This window comes from Rhinolophus ferrumequinum, chromosome 11 (genome assembly GCF_004115265.2).
Source record: "Rhinolophus ferrumequinum isolate MPI-CBG mRhiFer1 chromosome 11, mRhiFer1_v1.p, whole genome shotgun sequence".
Lineage (NCBI taxonomy): Eukaryota > Metazoa > Chordata > Mammalia > Chiroptera > Rhinolophidae > Rhinolophus > Rhinolophus ferrumequinum.
The window spans coordinates 45,864,436-45,883,868 of NC_046294.1; the positions used below are offsets into that span (position 1 = coordinate 45,864,436).

Sequence of the window (19,433 nt, forward strand, 5' to 3'; positions counted from 1 at the left end):
GGAAAACTAAGGGTAAATTTGGCACAAATGGAGCAGCTCTGTGTCAGGTTAACTTGACACACAAAGGCTTGGGAATGCATGACTTTGCATATCAACTTCTCAAACTGAACTTTGGAACAACAGCACCAAAATCACCTTTCATATGCCAAATACAGACTTTTGTATATCAGCCAATGAGCAATTGCAAGCTTTCACTTGGGAAAGCTGCTTACCTCCAGTGGTTTCATTCTGTCACACTATATCTTTGTATTTGCTGCACTGTTTATTTGGGCAAATATTTCTAGATTTTTCATGTGTTTCACTGATAATTATGCAAAAATTACCAGAAAAAACAAAAGTGCATGGTATATACCTTGGTATACTCGAGTGTTTTACTACAAGGAAAAGGCCTAACCGCCAAAGAGTTGTCCCTAATAATAGCTGTCCCTACCATGACTCCCTCTGCTGGACAGAGTACGGAAACTCATACTTTTGAAGTTTTCTGACCCATTCCCAATAAACAGTCCCAGCCTCGGTATGAAAAGTTCTATACACAAGATTGAAACTGGAGTGGTCTTGATAACAGAGTTAAGGGAGTTGAAAAATGAGACTTCTGCAGAATCATTTACTGTTCCTCTCAAGGGCACGAATCTGTTGTATAGGACACTGACACAGCTTATCCTTTTCAGTAGTCATTAGAGCAAATATTTATTATATTGTGCAGGACACTTAAGTAGGTACTTTACATTGAGTGACAGTTGTAGACAATGATCTTAAGAGTTAGGTACAGTTTTAAATCTCAATTTCTATTTTTGGAAAAAGAAACTCAGAATTTATTCATCATTACACAGCTTATAAAAGACAAGATAGAATTTGAACTTAAACACTTTGAACACTGCATTTTCACTCTGGGTACATACATTGTTTTTGTTTTTCTTTCCTTGACTCTCCAATGAACACGCTACACCCTGGGCAATAAACAGACATACACTGAAAGACTCCTTAGTTGTTGTTGGTGGATAGGGGTTATTATGAACTATCCTAGAATTGTGGATGGTGGTAGACAGGTTTTGCCATGTCTCATCAAGTCAGTGATAAATAAAAATATGGATAAATGAAAGTGCAAAGCTCTTATACCAATACAGCTCTGTCTTTAGGAGGGACTCTGATGTCTTTCTTTGAGAGAACAAAAATGGGTAAATAAGCCCCTCTCCTAATTCAAACCAGAAACAGTGTACATCCCAAGGATGAGTAAAAGTTCTAAAGGGAGACAGCAAGGAAGAGATGTATTGAATGGTACAGATGAGCTCAGGTGCAGGAAATGACACTTAGGACAAGGGGCACTACAAATGGGTGAGGGAATGAGAAGGCTCAGGAGTTTGGCTGGCACAGAGTCATGGGAGTTGGACAGTTCCAAGGATTGAAATATGGATAAGCAGCCTGAGAAAAGCGACATTTAGAGAACTTGTAGATGAGTGACCTGTGGTTTGTGACATTAAAAAATGAGACAGTGCCTGCTTCATAGTCTAGGAAAACCCCAACACGACAGGGAGGCACAGCCATGGAAAGAGTCAAGACCTTGGGATCAGAGGTGGAAGAGTCCTCAAAGGCATTGTACTCAGATACATTCTGTAATCCTACAACCCAGTAGCCATTGTCAGGTCTGAATCTGGAGTAAACTGTTTGATAATTTACGTGTGGGTTAAAAACAAACCCAGAGCTCCTTTTTCTATTGAGGTCACTTCTATTGAGGTCACTGTATACCCCCAGGATCCAGGCTGTCTTCCGAGACACATCTACTTCCCAGTAATATTTCCCTGAGGAGAAATTTTGGCAACCCAAGACATCAAAAGCAGAAAAGTTGCATGGATATACATTCCTAAACATAAAACTGTTCCCAGCCGTCACTTGTCTGTGATCTTCAGAAACGACAACACCCGAAAGAGCGTTCACTGGATTCAGCATGAAGTCCACTACAGGAAAAATTACACAGTTAGGTAAATTATACAGGACATGCATGTTTTGTGACACTGTGAGGAGGATATTGGGAATTGACTGGGAGGAGCTCGAGTTAAAGGGTCAGAGATGAGTAGAACACTTAGGAACTCTTGTATGTATGCGTGTTTGGGAGAGACACATGAAACTAAGATCATGGGACCTAATAGTAACCACACTTCTGAAAAGGGATAAGAACATGGTGATTTGAAGACACTGTAACATCTTACCCCAGTAGCTTTGGACTTCTGTCAGCTCTGAAATGACAAAAGTTTCATTGATGTTAGAAGAAAAGGAGGAAACACTGACACTTATCTTTTCCCTCTAGTGGGGAGAAAGGAGGGAAGCCTTGTGAGGCTATCAACTGGTGAATGAGAGGACGCCTGGCCATTCCCCCTTAGGTATGATCACATCTTCAGCATAGGGTACATATCTCTCCTTGTCAGGCCTACCTCCTATCTTTTGTCTTCACCTAGAAACAGCATCCACTGCCTCCTTTTGCTCTGATGCTATACGAACCCTATGCTCGCACCCTCACCTGTCTCCCCTCACCTTTAAACTCTTGTAGTATCCTGCTCAGATCTGGAGCTTGGAAGGCACTCTTCAGTTTCGTGGAAACAATTTTTGGCTTCTTCCAGGTCCAGCTCTCACTCCTAGAAAAGACAAAAACTGACCACCCACGCTTCTGACCTTGTGTCTCTACAAGACCACTGTCTCCCTCACCTTTCACTTCATTGATGCACTCGAATCCTTTTCATTGAAGAGCCTGAGGAAGAGGTGAAAGCCCTGAAAGTGCAACCAGAAGAAATGTCCTCATGTCTAACTTTCTGTTTACCCTCTGTGTGACCTTGGGAATGCCTTCTCCTCAAAAAAGCTTATGTTCTTCCTTCTAAAATGGAAAAATAAACCACATGCTCTCAAGCTCTTAAAAATAATACAATATTAGATAAAATAATGTACCTATAAAAGGTGTTCGATGCTTCTAAAACAAAGTATTTGATACATGGAGAAATCACTGTCATCTCAGTGGTTCGTCCAGGGACGGGACAGAGATGTGGGTTCCCAGACAGATTGTCAGTCAGTGGAGAGGCTCTAAAACCTGGCTACTGAGAGTTTTAGGTTATCAAGTGTGGGGCTCCTGTACTGAAGTCTGAACAGTCTCCAAAGCCTTTCACCCCAGTACAGATGCTGAGAATAACATATGAGGTCACATTCTCTGGGGAAACATTACAAAATGTGGGAAAGGAGGTCCAAATTTATAGTGGTCTGAATATCATGTGCTTGGGAAATTCAGTGGGTAGGTAACTTTACCCAAGTGGGTAGGCAACTTTACCCAAAGAAAGGCATTTTTCCTACAAGATGCTAAAGTATGTAAGCAAAAAGAGATTAATTATTGGCACCAGGACGAAAGCCACTATTCCCCAGACTTCTGCCTAGTTTTATTTATTTATTTAGAAATCCAAAGAACACCACCTAGAAAGACTTTGTTTCTTCCATCCTCAGGGAGGGAAGAAAATTTAAAGGAGATGCCATCCTGGAATATTTGGGGGCCTGGCAGATAAAGAGAACAAGATCCTTCCTGTGACAAGACAGACACCTATGAAGTATTAGAGAAATAAGCACTGAGGCAGAGATTAAGATTTGACTAGAATGAATGAAGTCATGGGGGTCTGATACTGCAACCCCTTATTTTTATTTGCTTCTATTGACTAACTCTGTGACCTCCCACCACCCAAATTTCCTACCATTAAAAAGTTTCATCTGGGATCAGCAATTGGAAACAGTGGTGTAATGCTCAAATTTCCCATGTCTGTCAATTTTTAAAAGCCCAGATTGATTCCAAGATTACTCTTGTGGCTATCATTCTGTCTTCACACACACAAAAAGGACCATACCTGGTCTCGCATACGTACCTTCTGATGACGTTAATCACATCCTGGGGAGAAAAGAGAAAACATGAGTCAAGTAGAAGGTTGCCAGATTGAGAAAATAAAATTGGCAGGTTAAAATTTAATTTTGAATCAATAACAAATATGTTTTAGAATTAGCATGACCACTACAATATTTGAGATATTCTACTACTGAAAAATAATGTATCATTTATCTGACATTCAAATTCAAATCTAACTACACATCCATATTTGGTCTGGCAATCCTCGAAGGGGTGATAATCCCTCCTACCTTACAAAGTTTTATCACCTTCCTCCTCACACCCCTAGTATCTCTTGATAGGGTGTGAATAAATAGATGGTCAGAGTATGGCAGACAAAATGTAGAAGTAAGACCCAGACCAACCATCCTAGAAGACTCATGTGAGGACGTGAGAAAAATGCTCCGAGGATCTGGAGATGGAACGTATTTAAAAGAAGAGACCTACTATTTCTTTAATATACATTCATGACAAGACCTCCTTATCTTGTATGCATTTATTTATTCTAGAGACAAATAAAGTTGAAATCTTCCATTTGTCAGACATCATTCCAGGCACTGGGGAATCAAAGATGAATAATTAATAATTATGGTCCTCAAGAAGTATACTTTCTTTTGCTGCAGGAACAAGCAAACTAGCACTTGAAGCAAACATTTCTCTGACCTCCCTCACTCACTTTATACATCTGCTACACACTACTCATAGAGGGCCTCATGAATTTTGAAGTATGAAATAAGCTACAGGAACCAGCAGCAGAGAAGGCCTAAAATGCAATGTACTGTTTCCCAACTATTCACATTCCATTGTCTAGAATGGTATCAATATCCATTCTGTCACTATTTCAAAATTATATCTTATCCTGAATTCAAATATTATATTAATGTAGGCCAGTCTATATCCTCAACTTCTTTTGGCTATCTTCTTTTCCCCATCATAACAGTATTTGCTTTATTTTTTTTAACAGAAATGTACCAATATATTTGGTTTCCCCCTCTCTATTTTAATCCCTTTATACCAACAAAGACTTGGACGCTAGTTAGATGACCACCATCTCCTCACACTTTTTACCAAATTATTTCCAAAAAATGCTTTAATATAATACAATAGTTACCATAATATTATAATGGGTGATTTCCATCATATGTAAATTATAACAAAATATATTAAAGATCTGAATTCAGATATAAACTATAAAACTTTTAGAAGACACCACAGGGAAAAAGCTTCATAATATGGGATTTGGTAATGATTTCATGAGTAGGACACAGAAAGCATAGGCAACAAACGAAAAATTAATAAATTGGACCTCACCAAAATTAAAACTTTCTGTGCACCAAAGGACACCATGAAGAGACTGAACAAACAATACACAGAAAGGGAGAAAATATTTGCAAATTACATATCTGATAAGGTATTAATATTCAGAACATACTAAAACAAAACTTCTAAAACTCAGCAACAAAAAATAAACAACTGAATTCAAAACATGGGAAAAGGATTTGAATAGCCATTTCTCCAAAGAAGATATACAAACAGCTAATATAACTTGAAAAGATGCTCAACATTATTGGTCATTATTAAAATGCAAATCAAAACCACAACGAGATACCAACCAATCAATACCCCGTAGGATAGCAAAAAGAAAAAAATAAATCCTCACGAAAAATAACAAGTATAGGTGAGGAGGATATGGAAAAACTAGAACCCTCACACTTTGTTTGTATGAATGTAAAACGAAACTAAGGAAAAGTTTGGTGGATCCTCAGAAAGCTAAACAGTTACCATTATAATCCAGCAATTCCACTCTGAGGTATATATCCAAAAAAATTGAAAGCAGAGACTCAAACAGATATTTTTATGCCAATGTTCATTGCAGCATTATTCACAAGAGCCAAAAGGTGGAAACAAGCTGTGTCCATCAACAGATGACTAGAGAAACAAAATGTGGTATATACATACGATGGAATATTATTCAGCCATAAAAAGGAATGAAGTTCTGATACATACTACAACATGAATGAACCTTGAAAACATTATGCTAAATAAAATAGGCCAGACACAAAAGGACCAACGTGGTATGATGCCACTTATATTATAGAGGTACCTAGAATTAGGCAAATTCATACAGGCAGAAAGTAGATTAGCAATTACTAGAAACTGGGATGTGAAATGGTGAGTTACTGCTTAATGGTTACAGAGTATCTGTTGCGGAGATGAAAACATTACACAAATAGGTAGTGGTAATTTTTGCATAACATTGTGGATATAATTAATTACCCTGAAGTATATACTTAAAATTTGTTAAAATAAGAAATTTTATGTTGTATGTTTTAAAATTTTAAAACATACACAATTGTTTAAAATTTTAATAATGTAATATAACAAGAACGATGGAATTTTATACATTAAATGAATAAATTATAGGAGATGTGTTTTATATCTTTATAAATGTGCTAAAAGAAATGGATGAGAACTCTTTCCTAGGGTGGAAGATCTAAACTCTCATCTAATATTCAAATCTACTTTCAAATTCAACATTTTTATCATTTTCATTCTTATCGGTCTAAAAGTAGAAACTCATAATTTGCTCATCAACCAACAGATATATGATAAAATGGTCCATCGCCAAAAAATAATCCAGATAACAGGGAAACTGTCATCTGAATTCCCAGTTGGCAAAGTTGTGGAGGGGAAAGACCAGAAGTCCATCCCATATACCGTGTTTCCCCGAAAATAAGACCTACCTCGAAAATAAGCCCCAGTTAAGATCGTCAGCCAGACGGACGCATTTAGTACATTATGACGATGTTCCAGAAGATGACATGACTGTATTTGAATAAATGTAGATTGTTGTACAAGACATCCCCTGAAAATAAGCCCTAATGCGTCTTTTGGAGCAAAAATTAACATAAGATCCGGTCTTTTTTTCGGGGAAACATGGTATCATAACAAGTTACAACTTGAAGATGAGTAACATAAACTCAAAGTGTTTGTTGATTGGCCCACATCGCTGCCCCAGATCTATTTTTGTTAGTAGTGGTCCATGACCCTACCTAAGAGGAAAACTGTAGATACTGTCCATTATGTTACTCTACCTTTCCAATAGGTACAATTTTCTAGGTTGTATATTAAAGTATATATATCGCCTCATGGATGGAACAATCACGAGCCATCATTTCCCAGGATTGTGATTTATCTTTCCCAAGTACTTCCTTAAAATGTTGTGATTTTGCTTTCTTACTGCCAATATATCAGCGAGTCACCAAAACTAGAGGTCTCTTCCAGACCTACAAATTTTGAATCTCAAGTTTGTATCCAAGAGTTTAGTTTATTTGTTAACATTTGGACATTATCACAGAGTTATTTCAAAATGGGCAATTGGCCCCTATCCCTAATCTGCATTCCAATGAACAGACATCTAAAGTGTTGTTTTGTACTATACTCAGGTAGGAAGTTTACCATTTGACCTTTCTATGACTGGTTCCTCAGTCTCTATCTCTTCCTCAGTCCCAATCATAAGTCATACTTTGCTTTCATCCTCTGTCTTTGCTCGCACTATGTTCAGCTTGGAGTAGAAAACCTGGATTTTGTTGCAAAATGGAGGAGTCTCTCCTTAGCAACGTTAGCTGAAATTTCACAGTCCTATATCTCACTACCAAAAGCTAAACAAAACAACTATATGCAAAAGCATCAAGTATTCAAGCCTTATTAAAAACAAAGTCTGAATCTCAGTATAGAATATGTGATTCTGTACTGAGCTCCTTCACTCCCACTTTCCATTTGTAGCCCAACAAATACAGGGAATAATTTACAAATTACTCAGTTTTGTGTTTATTTCCAATGACCAAATACAAAATCAAAAAGGCTTGGTAGAAAAGATGGAAGGTAGACTGTGCCCAACAGAATAAATAAAATATTCAGTAATTTATCTGGCGCCAGGAATAACTTGTCTGTTGAACTCAAATGACCACCTTGGTGTGCTGTTTCTGAGCTTATACTTCTCCTGAGTTAGTATCATTCTCAGATTTCACTTGGTTATCCCTGAATGACCAAGCATTATTTCTACCTGCCTCGTTTTGAATGGCACAAATGTCACATTCATAAACATGAAATAGAGAAAGATGAAGAGGGCAAAATAAGAATTGGTTAGATCATATGAGGAAAACTTGAAAAGCAACGTAAGGAAAAGAAAAAGGAGAGGAAAATGAAAGAGATTTAAATGTCCAGATTGGAAAATAAGTACAGTTGTATTTATTTACAGATGGCATGATCCATTATGCGAAAAATCTCAAGGAATACACACACACACACACACACACACACACACACACACAACTGAAAACTAACAAAAGAATTTAGGAAAATGTGGGATACTAAATCAATATAAAAATCTATTGTGTTTTTGATATTAGTAATGTAAAATCCAATACAAAATAAAAATTTATTTATAATAAAATCAAAAAGAATCAACTGAAATACTTAGAAATAAATTGAAGAAAATCAGTAAAGGACTTCTGAGCTAGAAACTACAAAATGTTGCTGTTAGAATTTAGACTACCTAAACAAATTAAGAGATTTTATATTGTTAAGATAGCAATACTCAAATTATTGTTTAATTCATATTATTATGCCTATCAAAATCCCAGCAAGTCTTTAATAATAGTTAACAAGATATCCAAAAATTTTCGTAGCAAATACAATGGACCTAGGACAGCTTTCCTCAGCTGTGGCACTACTGGCATACTGGCCCAGATAATTCTTTGTCGTGGAGTCGGCCCTGTGCATTGCAGCAGCATCTTTTGCTACTAACCACTGGATGGCAGTAGAATTCGCCAAATCTTCCCTGAGGGGAGGTGGGTAAAATGGTCTCCATAGAGACCAACTAACTTGGAATAGAATTGTTTTGAAACAGAATTGTTTCAATTTTTTTTTCCAAACAAGTTAGAAAAAGATAATAGATGTGTACGATCACCCTGACCAATTTCAAAATTTTTTATGAAGGCACAGCAATCAAATGCTTAGAGTATCAGTGTAAGAACAAAGGCAGAAGTTCATGTAACAGCTTGATAATCCAGAAATACATCCTACACTTAGAGCAAATTGACTTTTGACAAAGGTTCCAAAAACATTCAGTGGAGGAAGGGAGAGTCTTTTCAACAAATGTTGAACTGAATTTGTTAGTGGTTTAACAACTCAATATATTTACTAAAAATCTTTGAAATGTATACGTATGAAGGGTAGATTTTATATGTAACTTATACCTCAAGAAATTTGTTGTTTTAAGGTAGAAGTGAAGATCTAGCACAGGGATGTCCAAACTGCGGCCCGCGGGCCAACTGCAGCTCGCAATCCATTGTTAATTGGCCCACAGCAAATTCCAAAAATATATTTAGTTTACTTAAATAAACCAGGTGAGGCAATACGTACTTCACCTCGAGTGAGTGGCCCCGCTGTTTGTGTATTTTACTGCATATGGCCCTTGGTGAAAAACGTTGAAAAAAGTTTGGACACCCCTGATAGCAGATAGAAATTGGTTATTTCAGTATTGGAACCAAAGTTAAGAAATTCTTGTTTAGTTAGTAAAGGACAATGGCAAGAAGTCAAGCAGAGAAATTCTGAAATTTCCTGAATTTCCCATAGCTTAAGATCACAGTCATGCAGTTAATTCCATGACAAAAAAATTTTTTTTTTAACATTCATACTAGGTATAATCCCTCCATTAAGTCTGTACAGGTTTCTTCCCACATCCTTCTCTAGCCGACACAAACACACACATATACACACAAACACAGAAGCACATATACATACTCATGCATGCTCATCTCTCACCTCGATATTACACAGTCTAGCACTACATTAGTCTCCCCTCAACAAAACAGCAACAAATATCAAAATCAAACATAAACAGGGACTGGAGTGGTTTGTCTAAGCTTAGTGAAGGGATGGATGCCTCACAAGTGCCAGATCACAGAGAATTCCGGGAGCCTATAAAGAATCTTGTCTCCAAATTTTTCAACAGCTTTTTATAGAATAAAAATAACGGGAATTCTCCTTGAAATTTGTACACTGAATTATTCCTCTGATCCTTGAACTGAATGATAGAGAAGGGGTACTTGAGGGGTCAAAGAACCTGTTAATGAGGAAGAAAGTGCAGGGATCCAAAGGAAAGGAAACTTTGTCTCTGTGTTTTCCCTAGAATCTCAAATGTAGGAGCTTCTCACAGGTCTTACCTGCAGCGTGTCTAGTGTTGATTCCCGTATCTGATGCTGGAGATCCGAGATGAGCTCGCTCATGTACTGCCTCTGCTGGGCCACCTGGTCTTTAGCCGCTGCCAGGTTATCCAGCACATTCACTTCATCTTCTTCCAGCTTTTGCAGCTCCTTCCGCTCCTCCCTGTCCAAGGCTCCTCTCATTTCATCAAACCCTTTCAGAATCTTCTGTCTCTCAGTATGCATACGATGCTTTGGGGATGAGAAGAAAAAGACACAGTCAGTCTGTCTAGCTCAGGGCCTGCTTTTCATGGGCCTGGGAGCCAAACGAACCTATTTTCCTCAGGCAGTTCTCAGAGGGATGGGAGTTGAAAGCAAGTAGGCAGTTCCTGGGAAAGCCATTTTTCCTACTATTTTCCCTTTAGCTCCTCCCAAAGCAATTCATTCAAGTCTACTTCATCGAGGCCAACCAGGAGACACGATGTGATTCCCAGATGAAGTCTGAATTGCAGACACTTGTCCTGGATAGTCATGCCACACTGTGTATGAACCTCTTCCACCTGTAACTCCTAACCAGGGAATCCTGGGCCTTCCTCAGGGTGTTTTCTGAAAGTGTCAGAGCCTGAAACTTCATGACGGAAATGGGACATGGGATTCATTAGTCATTTTTACATTGCTTCCCTCTATGCCTTTGCCTCCAGATAGTTGGTTTCACTTGGGATATGTGTACTCTCCAGCTCCCAGCCCTCAACTGGAAAGGGATGGAATGAGGCCTAATCAAATGTCGTCTGGACTCACGAATTCTGAGGTAACAAGGAGGAAGGGGCCTTTTTGTGATTGCACCAAGGTGCTGCCCAATTTCCTGTCTCAGAACTTTCTCAGGAACAATCTCTTCCTACCTTCCAGGTAGCTCTCTCTTCACTGATGTTAGCTTCTAACTTCTCAGCTTCCTGCTCCTCGTCTGTCAGCTTCTTCAAAGTTTCCTGTAGCTTCTCCTGTGAGAAAGGAATCACCAAAGTCAAACTATGAGCTTTCTCTGCAGCTGATTAGAGGATAAATAGGGAAGAAATTAGGCTCATCTCAGGAGAGACTAGAGTTCACAGAAATGATACTGGCAATTAGAACCGAGAACATAGACAAAAATCTTTATCCTGGGTGATGGAAGTTTCCATCCCTTTATGAAGAGTAGCCTGCAATTCTCTTCCTAGAGGAACACCTGCTCCTGCAGTAAGAAAAGTCCTTTCCTTTCCCACATCTAACCAATCGTGTTCTGCAATTAGAACTCATTTTGGGAAGCAACTCTCACTCAAACAACTTCTGTTTGCTAAAATTTTGTAGTCTAAGTTTATTCTTGAAGAAAATGAAAGAATGCACAGAAATGTCCCTCAGCTCTCAGAAGTGTAGCCAAGGGTATGAAAAGAGAATACAGGGCTCCGTTCTATGATAACAAGGTGAATAAATACAATTTAAAAAGTGAAGATTTCACTTCAGATACCATTCTGCCCAGTGCTCCTCCACTCTGGGGCCTACCTGACATTCCTTGACCACTTCTTCAATGGGGAATGTTTGGTGACCTTGGTGCTCCAGAGACAGCACACAAAGCTTGCAAATGGCCTTCCCATCCTCCTTACAGAAGATAAGGCGACTTTCCCCATGGTGCTCACAGACATTTCCCCCCTGCCACTGGTGTGAACTTGTGTTGACCTCCCTGAGTTTCTTCACTATATTAGCCAGCTGCGGATTAGGCCGGAGGTTGTAAGGCTGGTATCTGCTCTGGCATACAGGGCACTGGTGTTCCCCTCCTAGGGCGAACACAGGCTCCTTGTTGTTTGCAGTGATGCAAGCTTGGCAGAAGCTGTGGCCACAGTTCAGGCTCAATGGTTCTGTCAGAAGATCCAGGCAGAGGGGGCAGGTCAGCTCCTTCTGTATGTTCATTTGTGCTGAAAAATCCATTGTCTTGCTCCCCTGACTTCTTCCTGTTCTGATGCCCAAGGCTCCTCTTGCTCACAAACTCCTGCAGGGCTGCGGATAATAAAGGGGAAGGATAAGAAAGGGAGAAATAGAAAGGACACTGATTGTGCAGAGAATTAGAACTGGAGAGATCATCAATATTCAATAAAGAAAGGAAAAAAGAGAAGAAGAGTAGGTCAGTACAGAATGAAAAGGGCTCTTTGTCATAATTTCAAATACGTTTCTCTTAATTTGTCACATAACAAATTTCACCCTGTCCGGGCAATGATTAATATTTTCTCTCCTTCTACTGGAGAGAAAGACAAATTGAGGGCCTTCGTACCAAGAGCTTCGTGCAACCCATTATTAGTCCTGCCTTTTCTTTCCCACCTCAAAACATATCCTGCATGTTAAATGTGCTAACCCCTCTGTGGCCCCAGGCTTTTGCACTTGCTCTTCTCTCTGCATAGAATGATCCTACGACTGCCATTTGCTTGACTTACCTTTATTTAACAGTTTCATGAGTTATATTTACATCCCATGTATTCATTTTAAGAGTACAATAATTTCTAGTAAATTTATGCAATGGTAGACCTAACACCAAAATCCAATTTGAGAACATTTTTATTTCTTGAAAACAAACCTAATGCCATTAGCAGTCACCCCCCGTCTGACCCTGAGCCTCAGGCAATGATTAATCTCCTTGCGTTTTTACTAATTTGCTTTTTCTGATTAATTCATAAAAGTGAAATCACAATATATGGTTTTTTGAGTCTGAATTCTTTCACTTTGCTGTCATTGAGGTTCATCTCTCCTGCCTTTCTTTCCCAAGCAAGAAATATATCCTTGTTATTAAAAGCACCAAACCCACTGCTGCCTCAGAGACTTTGCAGTGGTGTATCTCTACATGGACCGACCCTCTCCCACATGTCAGCATGACTCCTCTTACTCAGTCTCCCCTTGACCTATTTTTTTTATCAGAAGGACTTGCTCTTACTTATCTGTAGGAAAAGTGCTGATACTATTGCTTGCTACACATTTGCTATCTTTCTTGTTTTTACTACATAATATATAACAGGTTTCTTTAACTGTCTCCCTCTTCTTTCTGAAAAGTAATGCATGCATAGCTCAGGCACTGTTTTGTTCACTGATGTATCGTCAGTACCTAGAACAGTGTATCACACACAGGAACCCAATGTTTGATGAATATATAAAACTAGAACTTCCTCCTCTCTCCATGTATGATTACTTTTCTTATCAGTTTTTCATCTTTTTTTCCATCAATTAACAGTTCTCCATGACTCTGGGTGGTGAACATAATGCAATATATAGATGATGTATTATAGAAAGGTACACTTGAAACCTATACAATTTTACTAACCAATGTCACCCCAATAAGTTTAATAAATATCTATATATATATTTTAAAAAATAAGAGTTCTCCAGTAGCTGAGACATGTTTACCTCCTAACACACCTGTCCCACACAGAGACTTTTCATGCCTTCAAACTCACTCCCCAGAGACACCTACAAACAGCAAGGACCACAATGAGGAAGTCATTTTATCACTAACAATTTTATAACCAGTTATAATTTAGAGATCACCTTGACCTATTTATTTTTCATATTAAAAATGTTGAGATATACAAGTACTCCCTTAATCAAATGTGTCAATAGAATAGATGACTTACAGAGATCATTCTTTTGTCATAGGTAGAATTGGGGTGAACATGTCATCCTCAGGACCCCCATTCAGAGTTCTCTCCACTACTGAACTGATTTAACCAATGACAATCAGAGGTAGAGGATGCAAGAAATAAATTGATACCCAATGCTATGGCGGTGTAGAAATGGAGTGCTCAAGACCAGGTGGGAGGTTCTGGGGAGTCTTGAGCCTTTCCCTTGACCTGGACATAAGGCAAGATGTCAATAGACACCTGAATATTTCTGTTTTTAGGGAGGAAGGGAGGGGTTCATAAACTGAGGATCACACACATGGCACAGACATAAGGAACATAAATTCCAGGGAGGCATCTCTCAGTCATGGGAGAGAAGTTTCAACATAGAGGTTTCAAAATATTGTGGAGAGAGAAAGTCTGTCCCGTTTCAAACATGTTGAGTGCTATCATGTGATGAATTGCGTCCCGTGAAAAGTTGTTGAAGTCCTACTCCCAGGATGCGTGAGGGCAACTTTATTTGGAAATAGGCTCTTTGCAGATGAGCGTGTTAAAATGAAGTCATTAGGGTGGGACATAATCCGACATGACTCTGTCTTATGAAAAGGGGAAATTTGTACACAGATAGACATGAACACATAGAGAATACCATATGAAGATAAAAGCAGAGATCACGATCATGAAACTATGCACCAAGGAACTCCAGTGATTGCCAGCACCATCAGAACGGAGCAGAGAAGCAAGGAACAAATCCTTCCCTTACAGTCCTGTGAGGAACCAACCCTGCCAACACCACTGATGTTATATTTCTGGCCTCCAGGACTGTGTGAATACAAATTTCAGTTAAGCCACTAGTTTGCTGTGGAGAGCAGGATGTAAGCTGACAAGGTCCTTGAGCCTGCGAGGTCATTCCAAGGGACGCCTCACCTCAGCATCCTCCCCCAGAAAGAACAAGATAGCACAATCACAGCCGCAGACATACAGAATACACATAACAATACACATAACAGAAAATTCTACTAATACTTGCTTAAATAGACAATTGTTCTAGACAGTATACAAACCATGTGAAAAATAAAAACTGGGCCACTGCTCTGCCATCAGTGGACAGTGGACCTCCTGATCCCAACTTTCCTGTCTCTGTGTTTTTCTTCATCTCCCACCCTTCCCCCTCAGGTCTAGCCCTCCTGTCTGCGCTGGAAGCGGCATTTGCGGTACGTTTTTCATGGCAGACTTAGAAAACTAATACAAGTGCTTATTTTTGCTTTATCCATCCATTTTAGTCTATAATTGAAGGAGCGTTAGATAATTGAAACCCTACCCATTTAAGAACAACAGACATACAGATAGAGATACACCGTATGCTCCCTTCTGGAGATGGTACAGTGTAGGAGTTTTTACAGAGTTAGGTAAAGGTCAACTCAGTCCTTTGACCTTTAGGAAATTCAGTGAGTTTCCTTTCTCACTATACGCTGGTCGTCTGCACAAAAGCTTTCTGAATCTGTATAGTTCAGACAAGAAAAATGAAAATGTCTCCACAATGGGGAGAAAGTTCTATGAGGGTTTCAGCCAACATCCTTGAAACTTCCCTTTTTCCCTGGATCAGAAACTGCCAATGGGATGATGAAACTGTTCTTGGCATCCAGACCTGGGGAACTCAGAAACATTGCAACTTCTCCCCATTCCTCTATATTCAGAGCTCCCTCTTCTACTACCCCTGAGAGTCCAGGGTTTAATCTGCATCACATTAATGAACGACCCCCAAGAGCTCCAGCTCTTAAGTCAATTTGTTTCAAAGAAGTCCTTTTGTAACACAGGCAGTCTTAATAAAGCTACCCCTAGTCTCAGTCCTTCTTTCACAGTCAGTTCATCAGAAAATCCTATAGCACTCCCTTCACTTAGGTCCAATCCAACTAAGTGCTTTACCTGGATCCAGGAAGAGTTTCCCCACTAGTCCTCTTGAAACTGTTAGTGGTCTCATCCACTTAGTTCCAATCCAACTAAGTGCTTTACCTGGATCCAGGAAGAGTTTCCCCACTAGTCCTCTTGAAACTGTTAGTGGTCTCATATAGTCTGCTGTCATCATTTCTCACACCACTGGCCAGAGTGATTTTTTAAAGAATACATCAATCATGTCGCGCCTCTCTTCAAATGCATGTTATCAATGAGTCAATCTTTATCATGGTCTAGTTAAGTCTAAATTACACATCCCCTCCTACTGCCTCACCCTCAGAGCCCAACTTCACCCCAACCCACACTGGCCACCTTAATTGCTCAGGACAAAAATCCGTCATTTCATTGAAGAATATGTTCAAAATCACCTTCCCACATTGAGATGCAATCTGAAATCTATTTAAAATGGAAAGCCTTTTACCAGGGAACTATAGATATCTTGCTCTTTTATCGACCTATTGGTTTATTATTGTTGCTATGTCTTTGTTTACATTTCTACCATAGTAATCTTCATCTTGCTTCATACTATCTTACTCTTTTACTATTTGTTTACTTTCTTTCCCCTGACCTGGAATATGTTTGGTAGGTACTTAATATTTACTGTGTGTTCAATAGATGTCAATACAGATTTTACCACAGCTGTATGGTTTTCTTATGAATTTAATAACAAATATTCAAAAATTTTAAATTCCATCTTCTCCAGTTTTTTGGGCACTATATTAGCTCCTGAGTAGACAGTGAATATTCATTAGATATGAACTTTGTGCAGGTATACAGCACAGACTGATGACCACTGAAAAGGGGGAGAAAAGGTAAGAATACATTAAAATATATGTAACAAAGATCAAGGTACACAGTGCTCAAAGGTGAGCTTAAGATGGAGTTCGTTCTGAGAAATTCCCAACTCCTTTCCTTAGATCTGTGCACGGGAAAATTGAGTAAGGGGTTGCATAATAAACAACGGGAAGGGTCTGTCTGATGATAAAAATACAACTCCTAAATCGTGAGAGGATACCAGAGGGGCATGGGGTTACCTGAAGTAAGAGTAAGCTGTGGCACTCAGAGGAGAACAAATTCCCTGTGCCTGGACCTCCAGAAGACAAGTGACCACAGGGGAGCTACACACATGGGCAACAACGTGATCATCCAGCCTCTCCCTTCAGGCCAGCCAAAGAGCTGGTCATTTATCGGGAAGGTTGTGCACAGCTTCCTGGAAGTTACTGGGACACGAGTAACAGGATCGGCTCCAAAAGGATCTGATCCCTTGCAGAGCCCCTAACATCCCATCCCTCCCACATGTGCCCAGGGAAGGGCTCTCATCTCTGCTGGCCCTCAGCAGGACCTTGGGCTTTATGAAGAGGAAAACAGGGCTCCATCTCACAGGCTTCCCTGGATAAAAGGAGGAAGGGCTTTTCTGTGCAAAAAAGAGTATTCTGGCTGAATTGGCAAGGCAGAAAGTCAAAACTACAGAATAGGAAGATGAGGGTGACTCAGCCTCAAGAAAAAATGGTCCCACTAAGAAATAAACAAGACTCTGCTTTTTTAAAGGTCCCTTCTTTAAAGGTCACTCTTCCTCCAGTCTCAATGCTCCCCTTTTCTGCCACTTTAGCAGAGACACCCACAAGCAGAGCAGCTTCAGAACCACAATTTAACTCACGCAAACACATTTAATCTGTTACCCCAAAGCCTCCTCCCCTTTGCCCCCAGAAACTGTCCCCACATACCTTCAGGCTAAGTACAGGAGATCAGGAGTAGGTCAGGTCAAGATTCACTCACCAAGACAGAGACCAGCTGTCTGCAGAGGAGTGGCCCCACAGGAGGTGAATGAGAAATGAAAGTCAAGTTATTGGGAGTGGAAATGAAACATTTTTAAAGCAGAACTGAAAGTTAGACAACAACAATGAGTCACTGCAGGACACTGGGGGAGGGTAATGCTTTTCAGTAAGTTCCAGGGCATGCACCAGGGAGGTTCTCACTTTTTTCTTTTCCTGTCTCAATTTCCTCCAGCAAGAATATTTGAGTGAGAACAATGTGAATTCCAATGATACATTCGACAGCTTGCCTGAATACTCAGAATTTTAATTCAAACCTATAATTATTACCTCAGCTTATTTTACATTCAGGTCCTAAACAAATTACTAGGGATAAAATAAGTATCAAAAAAATCTGGGTACCTGCCCTTTGTAAAAGCACACTGATGGGGAAGATATCAGTGATAAAGACCAGTGAATTTGAGCTGATACTATGAGTGTTAGCAGTTGTCCTCCTGAATGGTAACAATAAAAAAGGGGGAAAGGGGTTTTCAGTGTGAGCTTATTGACAAAATTTTTCCACATCACTGAATCTTAGAGTTCTACCAGATAATTACCAGTTTCTGTTCCTTGTCTAGGCAGGCCAGAAGGGGAGGTCTTCCAGAGTTCATGGTGGTACAACTAGTTCAGTGCCTTGTCACCAGCAACTAAGAGCAGGAAGAGCATGGAGGTGAACAGATGGTGGTGTTCAAGTGTAGTCTCTCTCTGAGTAACACTCACACCTCCATAATTGTTCACTTTTCCTCACTTTCTTTGGGAATGTTTGGTCCTTTTTACACCATCAATCAAAAGCAGAACTGAAACACTTTCTATTCCTATAAATACTCTCCTGTCCTGTTATCTATCTTGTTCTTCCTTTGACTACCTGGTTTTGATGCTGCAGCTACAAGGTCGTGGAAGCTCCAGCACCAGGGTCCCTGACTGACAAGATGGCAGAGCGTGGCGATGTTCACACACTAAGTGATATGAGACATGTAGGGCGACTGAGAAGTCAATGTGTTTTGGATTAAAGCACAGATATTGGTCTTGTTGTAACCCCCAGACACTAAGGTAATCTTGGCTTAAACTCTTTAATTCACTTATATCTATGAGGCAGGAATGGAAAATTGTATAGGAATAATTGCTGAGCCTTATTAGGCTAAATTTATTGGGTATGAAGGAAGTTAGTTCTAACATGAATAAATTCCTGATCCTCTTCAAGTGCAATGATAATCATGCAAATTTCACACAAATTGCATCCTGAGAGCTGGCATTTTTTCCATTAGCATCTCAGTTATCACATTAACACTAACAAGGAGTATCCTTCTCCATCCAGCCCTGCATCCAATAACAGTAAGTTTTACGAAGGCAGGAGAGGACCCTTTCTCTGTTGTTCCTTATTGTCTCAGATCGACTACAAAGTGTTGTGGGCAGGGAGTGATATTTAAATAGAAAGCCATGCAGTTATACAGCTATAGATACAATGTTCGTTACATTGAATATACGGATGATAATCATAATTCTGTTCTATTGATGTTGCAGTCAACTTAATTGCCGTGGTCATAATAAAATTCCGGTATTGACATTTATATAAACTCCTTTGACAACTTTTAACCATTTTTCATTTATTCTCTTTTTTTCCTAAGATTTACTCACTTACCTTAATGCTTGTGGTTTATCTGTACCACCATACTCTAATCGCATTACTACCTGTGCCATGTGCTTTTTTCCAGACCAGATACAGTTAAAAATCATAGGCCCAAAGTGGGAGATCTTTCATTAGATTCCTCTCCAACAGTAGATGGAGGGACTAAAAGGAACACAGAGCCCTAAAGAGAACGTGTTACTCCCTGGGCCTTCAGAACACAATATACAGGAATGTGAACCTTAGCTTTGTGGTTAGCTCTGGAGATGGACTTTGGGTGTAGGGAGAAGGAGACGGATGGTTCAT

General features: G+C 39.5%; 1 protein-coding gene across 1 annotated transcript in view; it reads right to left on the minus strand.

The window, feature by feature from the left end:
* Window positions 1-234: 234 nt before the first annotated feature.
* The window catches only part of LOC117029703 (E3 ubiquitin-protein ligase TRIM22-like), a 33,272-nt gene continuing 14,073 nt past the window's right edge, over window positions 235-19,433 (minus strand). Inside the window, 7 exon segments of the mRNA XM_033118908.1 lie at window positions 235-1,952; window positions 2,205-2,231; window positions 2,527-2,627; window positions 3,888-3,910; window positions 10,135-10,365; window positions 11,013-11,108; window positions 11,644-12,112. Of these exon segments, the coding sequence (XP_032974799.1) occupies window positions 1,351-1,952; window positions 2,205-2,231; window positions 2,527-2,627; window positions 3,888-3,910; window positions 10,135-10,365; window positions 11,013-11,108; window positions 11,644-12,112 (1,549 nt within the window). The 3' untranslated portion in view covers window positions 235-1,350.